The following is an 11,044-nucleotide window of genomic DNA, read 5'->3' as shown; positions in this document are numbered from 1 at the left end:
ACTCCTGGTTTCCTGAATAAAGGCCAGAGTAAAATATCCAAATAATGGTCTTAAGCTACCAAATATTTCTAAAGATCTGGGTCTGGCTAGTACCAGCCTGAGAATGTCATATACTTTCCAGATTCTTCAAGAAAAAAGGTAGAACACAATTGTTTTAAAGGGGCCTCCAGACCACAACAGATGACTGCTCTTTTATTTCAGAAACCACAGCCCCCTTGCTTTTGAAAACCTCATCCACAATTCCTGTGGGGAAAATAGCGAAACTATAATTAAAAGATGACCATTACCATTTTACAAACACAAAATATGGCTTTAATAAACAGGTTATAGAATATTAGGAGCCTTCATCAGGTATCTGTGAGTTTCCTGCTATAGTCTTCTTGAGCGGAATAATGCAGATGCTGTTCTTGGCCTCTTTGATCCTCCACCAGCGACCCAATCTGCAATAAAACCCAGGTGAAATAAATTTATCTGCTACTAATACACTCCTTTTAGGTGCTGTGATAAAGTATATCTGAATTTAAACAATCAAGTAAACATTACACAACCCCTATATGGTGCAAGAAGCCATCATCAGTAAAAGAAAAAGACAGAGGCATATATTTCTCACTCCTGGCCTTAAAAACAGAGGAACTTCGATTTAACTAAAGTTTACTCTAAAACACTAAGAAATGCAAAGACACTAAGAGACTTCTCCCATGAGAGTGCTAAGCAGGGCATATTTTTTCATGGAAAATGGAACAAATCTCTTTAAGGGCACAGAAGTGCTAAAAAGTTATGACCGTTAAATTTTCAGGAGTACTACCAAACTCCATGAGAAATTTAAGAATTCTGCAAGGCAGTTCCAATCTCATCTTGAAACTGAGACCTCAAGATAAGTTTGTAGTGCGGACACACTGTGACAGTTTAAAGCTATTTACATCTATTTTAAAGATGGAGAATACAATTCAGAATCATGCACACATTGTAATAAAACAGGAATGGAGTACGGGATACCTGTGTTCTTGTCCAATTCCAGCAACTAGGAAGTTTCCAGAATTCGAGAACTTCAAGCTATTAACAAAGCCAACCTGAGAGAGAAACACACCCAGAGATATAAACTTCAGATTCGAGGCTACACAAATCTTATTTACTGATATAACAAAGTTATAATTGGTCCAGAAGCCTCCCTTTGATATGCAGACAGTTTCCATTTCACCTCCATCCAAAGGGTGCAAATGAGCCACCAGCATACCAGAATTATGGAAAGTCTGAGATGTTTTGAAAGTGCTCTGTATATTCCAAGCTGGCATAGTGTCTTGATCATTATATCACAGTCCTACTGCCATTTTATTTTTTCACTCATGATTTCCAGGATGTCCCAACCTTCTTGCCCCCTTTCTGTAGTTTAAGCCAGTATTTTACTATTCCTTATGGCCAACCTACAAGTTTTCCGTACAGTAGCAAACATGGCAACTGTTTCAAAGGATTCCTTAACTCTTTTAAGTTCTGAGCTAGCAGCTCTCCTTCTGAAGCCCAGAACACTATCAGAAGAAAGGGAATACTGTTTTGGAAACTTTAAAGAGGTCATTCTGCTATACATAGTGCAGTTTGGAGCTGCTGGAAACTTAAAGTGGGCGGGGTTTCTATATCAAAGTAAGCTCACATGACTACTCAGCAGGATATACCACTGAACACAATGGTCGGTTTATCTACCACTCAACTGCCCCCAATTAATAAGCATTTATTAATTTTTTAACTTACAGCCTTCAAAGTGTTTAATACACATGATCTCCATCATCCCTGCAGCAACAGGGCCAGTGGCATTAGAATAGTTATCTCAATATTGCAAGGGGAGGAGCTAAGAGAAAGGCTGGGGCCATGATCAGAATCCACGGTCAAGGTGAGCTCTGTGCAAAGAAGTCCCCTGGTTCACTTTCAGCCTATCAACAACACTGTGTGCTGTGATTTACAATGGAACGCTACTGATGAAAAGAACACCATCCTCCTCCATGCCCCCAATTTCCTCACCAGGGGAATCTCAAAGAGTGGCTCCAGCCTCCGGAATCCCTCTCCACATTTCCACAACTTCACACTGGCACTGTGCGAACCTGCCAAGAACAAAAGCGTGTAAGGGTTTGTTGTCACATTCAGGGACTACAATGAAGTTTTCCCCACACACCCGGCCATGTCTTTAAACATCACAGGCCAGGACATTGACATCCTTGCTAAATGGAACCCAGAAGAGAAGCTTGCAAAGCAACTCACCTATATGCATAAATAAAAAGCTCGCCCCAACACCAAAAAACCCCAAGAGATTATTTATTGTCTTTAGGACACTCGCATTGCAGCCGTCAGAAGATGAGGGAGGTTTATTAACATGTAGTTCTTCTGAAGAATAATAATAAATAATAATAATTTTATTATTATTTATACCCCACCCATCTGGCTGGGTTTACCCAGCCACTCTGGCCCACTTACACCTAACAAGGATCTTGAAATGCACACCTGTTAGGCAGGCTTTGACTAAAGCAGAATACAGTCATACCTCGTGTTGCGTTTGCTTCATATGTTTTTTCAGGTTGCATCCTGCAGCGACCCGGAAGCACTGGAAAGGGTTACTTCTGGGTTTCGCATCTCGCGCATGTGCAGGCATGCAAAATGACGTCACAGGCATTCACAGGCGCAGCAAATCGCGACCCGTGCACACACGCAGACGTGGGTTGCGTTCTGCTCATGTTGCGAACGGGACTCCAGAACGGATCCCGTTCGCAACCAGAGGTACCACTGTATGGCTTTATTCAATGTTCCAAATATAGGCAGGATTCCCATTGAGCAGAGTGTACAAGTGCAACCAAAAATCTACTCAGCACTGAATCCCACTGAGTTCAGTAAGCCCTGCTTCTAAGCACAGAAATGTAGCCTAAAATACCCAGCTAGCTTTTACTATAGCAGGCCTTTAAAAAAAAAATCACCTCCCTTCTTTTAGCTACAGAACAATAGGAAAAGCAAGGCAAGCGTTTCAGATGCTGGGTTCAAACATCACTTTAAACCACCAGTCTTCAACTGGTGGGTGGCGACCCACTAGTGCGTCTCTGCCTGAAGCAATGTGGGTCACAACAGGAGCCATAACACCATACAAGTATATGGTAAAAGTTTAAGAAATTGGTGCCCCAATGTTTGGGTTAAAAGTGGCCTCCGTCTGAAACAATTGAAGATATCTGCTTTAAAGGATATCTTGGTTTAAAGATGGATGCACAGCATGGTGATTCATGGAATAAAATTTGCAGGCAATTTTGCATCCTCCTTCTCCACCAGCCTGGGTTCCGATGTAACTGTAGACCAAACCATGGCTTAGCTCCCAGAAACACAGCAAGAGCGAGGCAGAAACAAAGCGCCTTCCATTTTAACATTGCGCACCAGCATACTGCACCTTCACCTTTAAAGCACAGTGAAGCTTAACTACGGTTTACAGTAATGTGCAAATGAGACCGAAGTATGAAGTACCTGTGGCTACAAGGTCACTGTTCAGCAAAGCGGCAACCGAAGAGATCCAGTATGGTTGTTCCAGGCCCTCTGTGCCATGGAGTCTGTGGGCTTTCTTCACTGTGGTTAGCGGTTTCTTTTTTGAGAGACCCCAGAGGCATACTGACCTTCAGGAAATAGCAAACAATTATATGACATATGTGCAAAAAGAGGCTATGGGGTGAAAGTGCTAATTCAGCAATGTTAAGGCTTGAGGAAGTACTCACCCATCGTCTGCACCAGACACCATATGCTCCTCATTGATCAGCTGAATACAGTCAATGGAGCCCCTAATTCAAAACAGGAAGCCATTATTCTTTTTAAGACGGCATGCTGCAGTATTTATAAAAACACCTTTTAGGACAAAGCCCTCCCAAGATGTGTGTCCACAGCCATCCTTTACACATAATGAATGAATGAATGAATACCAGCAAGGAACAACCACCATTAACCCACAGGTCCTTTTTCTTAAAAAAAATGAAAGTGTAAAACAGTGTTGCAGATTCAACAGCCTAATTAAAAGCCTTAGCATGAGAATGCCACAGCACACAGGACCCACTTTTTTGTTGTTCTGTTTTGAGGACCCACTTAAAGGTCTGCATTGATAGAGACCAATGAACTGCCATTTCTACAGGTGTGGGGTCACTGTCAAGAAGGGGGTGGGGATGCTTGTTTTGATGCAGGAAAGAATCTCTGCTATCTTCCCCTGCATTAGCAGTTTCATGTATGTTGGGTGCCTCAAACAATGTCCATATTTAAAACCTTTGCCTTCACAGCCCCCCTTTTAAATAGTCCTGCATTTAAGCTCATAACCACTGTGAAGGAACCAGTGCATACAACACGGTTTTCCAGCCTTTAGCGTTCCTGTCCTATTTTTATATACATTAGGCACTGGGGAAGGACCATAGCTCAGTGTTAGAATAGCTGTTTTGCATGCAAAAGGTCCCACACTCAATGCCTAGCATCTCTAGGAAGGGTTGGGCTAAGTATCTCATCTGAAATCCAGGAGAACTGCTTTCAGCTAGTGTCGACACTGACCGATAGTCTGACTCAGTGTAGGTCAGCTTACAGCAAAATCACAGGGTGCCTTGCTGGATGTGTGACATGCTGCATGTAGCCCACCAACCTGTCCCCCACCACCACCAATTCTATGTAAGTACTTACTGGTGCCCATAAAACACCAGCTGGGCTTCCTCAGGGATCTTCCAGATTCTGACAGTGCCGTCCCTCCCTCCTGACGTCACACAGCACTCCCGACTCAAGCTGTCCAGCCCTGTGATCATGTCTTGATGACCAAACCTGAGAGGAAAGCAGGTGTGGGAATAGCAAAGCAGATGAGATTGAGCTGTGGAGTGTGCATTTATTTCTGTAATGCCATAAGCACACTAAGAAGAAGGGGGGAAAGGCAAGCTCCTTACAGAGTTTCCACGTAAGCATTTTCAGCCACGTTCCACACTTTGACTGAACGATCATGCGAAGCGCTGTACAGCTGGTGAGTCCCCTTCCGGAAAGACAGGCCCTGCATTTGGAGAACAGAGAGAGTAAGGAGAAGGGGGACAGTGGTGTGAAAGAGGAGGCAAGATTGGTGGGGATTTTTATTTTATTTATCTGGTCTTGTCAAAGTCATTGCAAAAGAAATATATATATATATAAAATACATAAAAACATACAAAAAATGAAAATAGGCAGGGATTTGATTGGTGTTCACAATCATGGCAGACTTGAATCTCACTGCCAGACCTAATTTGCCTCCTCTCCAGAGCAGATTTCAAAGCTATGGAACAAGCAACCGGCACAAACTACAGGTGGGGACAAGAGCTTAAACTCAAGTGACATGGCACTTGACCCAAAAAATAAAGGAGGGCTGAGATATATTTTCTGCTACACAATGTAGGACACCACCTATTTTGCAACATGCCCTCAGGCAAAAAGTCCCAAATTCCTTTTAAAAGGCACATTTTTGCATTTATCTATAAAGCTAAAGGTAAAGTGGCCGACTCTGGGGTTACAGCACTCATCTTGCTTTATTGGCCGAGGGAGCCAGCGTTTGTCCACAGACAGCTTCCGGTTCATGTTGCCAGCATGACTAAGCTGCTTTTGGCGAACCAGAGCAGCACACGGAAACACCGTTTACCTTCGTGCTGGAGTGGTACCTATTAATCTACTTGCACTTTGACGTGCTTTCAAACTGCTAGGTTGGCAGGAGCAGGGACAGAGCAACGGAAGCTCACCCCGTCGCAGGGATTCGAACCGCCGACCTTCTGATCGGTAAGTCCTAGGCTCTGTGGTTTAACCCGCAGCGCCACCCGCGTTTATCTATATCTAACAGTAATTTCTTTGAATTTAAAATATTTTCCCCCACCTTTCCTATAAGATATAGCTGAACACAGCTCATATTTTAAAAAAGAAATCCAGAAAAGCTCACACCCACATCCTGTGCCTGCCTAAGCTACAGCATCACTACAACCAAGGCAATGAACTTACTTACCGATACGGCGTCACGGTGACCTGTGAATTTATACAGGTGGCTGCAGGTTGCAGCTTCCCAGATCAAAATAAGTTTGTTCCTATCTCCTGTTGCCTAAGAGAGAAAAGGCAAGGCAAGATGCTTATCAGTACCCACAACCCTTCAGCAACATTGTACACGTTTACTGGTATCAGCAGTAGTAAGACAACCACTCAGTCGACGACAATTCATGCTGGCTGCTGGGTTGGCTCCCTCCCCTTTACTCTACTTGGCTTTTTAGATCAAGCTTCTAGAGAGGCCCAAGGCACACTAAAATCCAAGCCAATAGCTTCTCCACTTGGTGTTAAGTGCTCTGCATGGAAAAGGTCCTGAGTTCAGTCCCTGGGATCTCCAAATAGAGCTGGGAAAGACTTCCAGCCAAAAGCCCAGAGCGACACTGCCCATCAGTGTAGATATTCCTGAGCTGGGTGGATCAAGGGTCTGGCTTGGTATAAGGCAGGCTTTTACCACCCTATTAGCAGCTGGCAACAGAAGTACCTAACTTTATCCATTCCTGTGAAAGGACAGATATACAGTACAGGAATGCCTGAGCACCACATGTGCACCCACTTGCTGGCATGACCAATAACACAAGAGTTTGATTAGCAACCACCTGCCAAAGGGACATCATGCTAGCCAAAAGCCCACCCAAGCGGATTAAGAGGAGCAATAAGGACAACTGGAGGAGGGGTCGTCTGGCTTTCCCTCTTCAAAGCGAAATCTGAGCAGCAAAGATTGAGAACTCAAATAGTCCTCTGTCTCTTGGGGGGAAAGTGTCAGTTTCTCTTACCAGGTATTTGCCATCTGATGAAATAGCCATGGAGAGGATGTGTGCTGTGTGGCCAATGTGACTGTCCTTTGTCCCCTTCTTTCCTCTGCGGATCACATGCACCTTCTTCCCACTCTCCACATCCCCTAGGATACAACAAGAGCTAAAATGAGTTGGACAAGAAGGCTGATACCACACAGTCATTTTCAAGGAGTTGAGTTACTGCAGTAGAATCCATGGTTGAGGCAGCAAAAATGTGGCAGATTTCCTTTTGAAATAAGGTGCCTTCTAACAGTAGTTAAAGAGAAATTAGCAGAGATCACACAGGGAGGAGACGGTGAAATTTAAAACAACAGCACAGGGTTGTATACTGCTAAGTTCAACTCAACACTCAGTCTTAACACTATGTCATTTTGTATAGAATAAGACTCACATTTGATGATTGAACAGTCTTTGGCTGCAGAGAAGATGTATTTATCATCGGGTGTGATGACCAAACAGGTGATGGGGAGCTGGTGACCTCGCAGTACCCTGATTTCAGATGCGTCTGGAGGCTGCAACTGTTCAAAGAGTACCAGTAAGAGCAATATTTGAGGCTGCTTCACAAATAATTTCCTGCCCAGAGATAAAACTTTAACTGCTTTACAGTACGCAAAGGAAACATTCCATTCCATTGACTCTGCAAACTGAGGCACTTTATGTCTCCTATTTCCATATTAGATAAACAGAATAGTAGCACTAAATGCTCTTATTTAATACCAAGCCAGATTTGTTATGTAAAACTGGAGCACTGAGCCACCAAAATAACCAACTTCTTTGAAAACTAACTTGAAACGATCAGAATTTGGAAACTGCACAGTTTCTGGCAGAACTATTCCATGAACATTACAACGGCCAAGGAGAAGAGAACAATTTTCATTTAAAAGCCGATGACTAAATCTCCAAGAAATCTCAAGTAGTAGAAGAAAGAGTGTCATGTGTAATCCGGTAAATTAATACACCACCTCTCCTTCCAGTAACAGAGCTATAGCTGCTCTGAAATCATGCAGCAAAAAGGCTCAAGGGATGCTGTATCTACTTACGATTTTGGCAATTTGTCGCTGCAGTTTTCCTTTCTGTTCGAGCTATGGGAGAAAAGTAAAATAAAATTGGATGGAACAGAATCCTCTCTCCCCCTTCCCAAAACCAAGTAGTTTTAACAATGTGCAAGCAACACTGCCCAGAATTAACAAAACTGTCTTATCTTTTATTTTAAAAAAATCTTATGTTTCCAGCTCTCATGAGTGTGGAAATAAGTATTAGAGGACTGTAGTTACAAATATGCTTTAAGATAGGGGTGGGAAACTGCATGTATAAACCAATAACAACAGCCCTTGCTGTTTATTTCCACTTCCCGTTTGAAAGGCAAGCGTGGGTAGGCAGAGATGGACTGCTGATTTTCCTCCTTACCAACCAGCTTCTTGCTATCATGTGGAAGAGGGCCTGTTGAAATGGCCAAGCCCACAGTCAGCAGCTACAACATGAAAGGAATTTTCTTTTACTCTTTAATGAAAATACCCATTAAAGCTTATTCATTAGGTGAGAAAATCTGGCTCTCCTCTGCCGTTCTGAAGCCCAGCACCTTTTTACCAAGTACAGTATCCTACTCACCACATCTTCCTTCAGCCGGCCAGCAACCAGGTCCTTCTCAAAGGCCTCTTCTTCAGCTTTTTCCTCTTCTGCTCAGGGAAACACATACAAACAGGGCATAAGACCCAAGGCTTCAAAGAGTGAATGTCATTGAACATGTGAAGGTCTTGATGTACATGTGTGTTTCTGTTCCTCCCTGATTCACCCATGAAAACTATGGGAAAGAATTGCCGTGGCTGGAAAACCATGCTAAATTTCATCAAATAGTGTGAAGCGTGACAAACAGTGGGTAAATTACAACACAAACTATTTTTTCCTGGAAGCAATTAGCATGGAAATCAGCATGAAACTTCTACTACATTCTGTTAGATTTCCAGATCACGTAACACACAGCAATTACGAAGTAAAGAAACGTTGTGAAAATGTAATAAAGTGCTGCCTGAATGCAACCCACAACTCCTACCATCGCCAGCCATTGACTAACTAGTTGGGGATGACAGGAGTTCAGTCCAGCAACCCAAGATTTGAAGAATACTGTCCTAGAACAGCCATTTGTCAAGGTACTAGGGGTCAATTTGTACATATCCCACAAATGCATGGCTGCCACTTAAAATTGCTGGGTGTACCAGTTCCCTGGCAAAAGCTGACTTATCAGATAAAGCGGCTGTGGCAAAGAGAATCAGAGTTGTTTGTTTGCATAACCACAGGAATCGACCCCAAACACAGGCCATTCTAGACACTTTGAGGAGAACAAGTACCCCAAACCAATCTGCCTTCCCAACACACTTTTTTAAAAAATTGCTTCTCTTAAGCAGATTCTAAAAGTCAAAGAGTTGAGATATGTCAGCAACCTAAGCTATGTCTCAGTACATTTCTGCAATCATTTCCTCTACATCATTTTTTTTTTAAAAAAAAAGACCATGAGCTTCTCATAGGAGCTTTCACCCTTCACTCCAGATTCTCTTACTTTTTAAAACCACCTTGGTTGATATTTTATAATACTTCACAGAGTTTGCAGTCATGTTATATCACAACATATCCAATATCTCACCTTGCTGTCGAAGCTGCTCCAGATATAACTTTGCTAATCTTAGTTTCTTTTCTTGTGCTGTCTCCTCGATTTCATCTGCTGCTTCATTGTTCTTTTTTCTTGCTGGGCTACAGGTGGGAAAGATACAACCCATAAGGCTTTCTCTCTTACAATCATCCATTAGCTAGAAATAACATTCTCACAATCTCAGAGGAGACTTCAGTTCTCCCTCAGTGTCCCCTAAGGGTCAAGAAAGGGTTGTGTTCCAGAGATCCCTGCGAGCTGCACTGCAAGGTATTACACAAATGCCTAGACCTATGCAAGAACATAACAGCCTGCTTTGCAGCAAGGAGAACATAATTTCCTCACCCAACTCTCTTATTATCTTACCCCCCTTAGGGAGGGGATTCATACCAAGTCTGGTTCTCTGAATTCACTTTTCTGAGAACATGCATCTTTATTCAAGATCATGCATCTTTCCTTCTAAGCTATAGAGGGAGACCAATGCATATCCTTACGTGTCTGGTTCAGAATCACTGGAAATCTCCTCATTCAACTTAGAGCCAGCTTTCTGCCATGCTTTCTCATCAGCAGCAGGGAGCTAGGAAGCAAAACAATCATTTCAGAAAACAATTGCAAGTCTATTGCTATTGCATTGCTATGCAGTATTGAGGAACAGGAGTTTTAAGTGGTAAAGATGGCCAATGACTAGTAGCTGGAGAACTGACTAATTGTGCAACCAAAACCCATTCTACATGCAAAATTCTCTCTCTGGATTCTCATAACTACCAAAGTACGGATATGAAGTACAAAGCCAATGGAAAGTTCTCAAACGACAGGATACTGACCCCTACTGCTCATTTAACAAGTAATTTAAGCCTGCGAGGCACCCTCGAGTACCGCTTAAGGCCGCTAGCGAAAAGAGCAACATGCTTGACTGAAACCAGTGAACTTCCTCGCGAGTAAACTTGCTAAGGCTCACTGCACAGTTGCTGGTGCTCGTCCCACCCTATTCCTTACTGTTTCGGAAACAAGCACGTGGCGCTACCCCCACCACCCTCCTCACCCTCGGTCTCTGCCCCCGTGAGAATAACTTGCTTAGGGCAGTGGAGGGGGGACCCCTTAAACGAGCCCGACGGCCGAAAGGGGAGAGCGGGTCGCCAAGTAATTCAGCCACGCGGCGCCCCGGGTGGGGGGCTCGGTCGCTCTCCCCTCCCCCCACTTACCGCACTCCCCACTGACCTTGCGCTTCTTGCGCGCTGCGCCCCCCGCCGTTGAGCCCGAAGCGGAAGCTCCGCGCTGCCTCTGCTGCTTTCTCTTCATCCCCGCCGCCGCCATGCCGCTCCCGGAGCTGCTGCTACTGCTGCTTCACCGCAGCGCACTTCCTGCACGCGGCTCGCCGAGCCAACCCCCTCGGCGCTTTCCTATTGGGCGGAAACGCCTCCACCCTTTCATCATTGGCTGAGATTCCTCCCGAGACCCCGGAGGAAGGAAGGAAGGCTCAGACGGGTGGGTTGGCAGCGTCACGCCTCCTTCCGCCGGGTTCGTTTTCATTGGTCCGTAGAGTCAGCTACCTGCCTTCTTTAATGGTCCGCTAAGCGGCTAA

The 11,044-nt window shown here is 44.1% G+C and overlaps 1 protein-coding gene across 2 annotated transcripts; it reads right to left on the bottom strand.

Moving 5' to 3' along the window:
- Window positions 1-289: 289 nt before the first annotated feature.
- On the bottom strand, window positions 290-10,843 carry RRP9 (ribosomal RNA processing 9, U3 small nucleolar RNA binding protein). Of its 2 annotated transcripts, XM_081177814.1 has the most exons (15): window positions 10,681-10,842; window positions 9,957-10,039; window positions 9,460-9,566; window positions 8,430-8,497; window positions 7,862-7,903; window positions 7,213-7,339; window positions 6,801-6,925; window positions 5,993-6,085; window positions 4,923-5,023; window positions 4,669-4,803; window positions 3,732-3,794; window positions 3,487-3,632; window positions 2,011-2,090; window positions 997-1,070; window positions 290-440 (listed from the first exon to the last, which is right to left on the bottom strand). In XM_081177814.1, exons 1-15 carry the CDS (start codon window positions 10,774-10,776, stop codon window positions 335-337), a joined length of 1,446 nt encoding a protein of 481 aa, XP_081033940.1. In that variant the 5' UTR covers window positions 10,777-10,842; the 3' UTR covers window positions 290-334. The 2 variants fall into 2 exon arrangements, 1 of the variants encoding a protein (XP_081033940.1); XR_014003642.1 differs by lacking the exon at window positions 290-440 and having other exon boundaries at window positions 1,012-1,070; window positions 3,487-3,627; window positions 10,681-10,843.
- Between the last annotated feature and the right edge of the window lie 201 nt (window positions 10,844-11,044).

The sequence above is a fragment of the Podarcis bocagei genome (assembly GCF_964188305.1).
Source record: "Podarcis bocagei genome assembly, chromosome: 2".
Lineage (NCBI taxonomy): Eukaryota > Metazoa > Chordata > Lepidosauria > Squamata > Lacertidae > Podarcis > Podarcis bocagei.
Note: the sequence above shows the minus strand (reverse complement) of the source record. Positions and strands in the feature narration are given on the sequence as shown.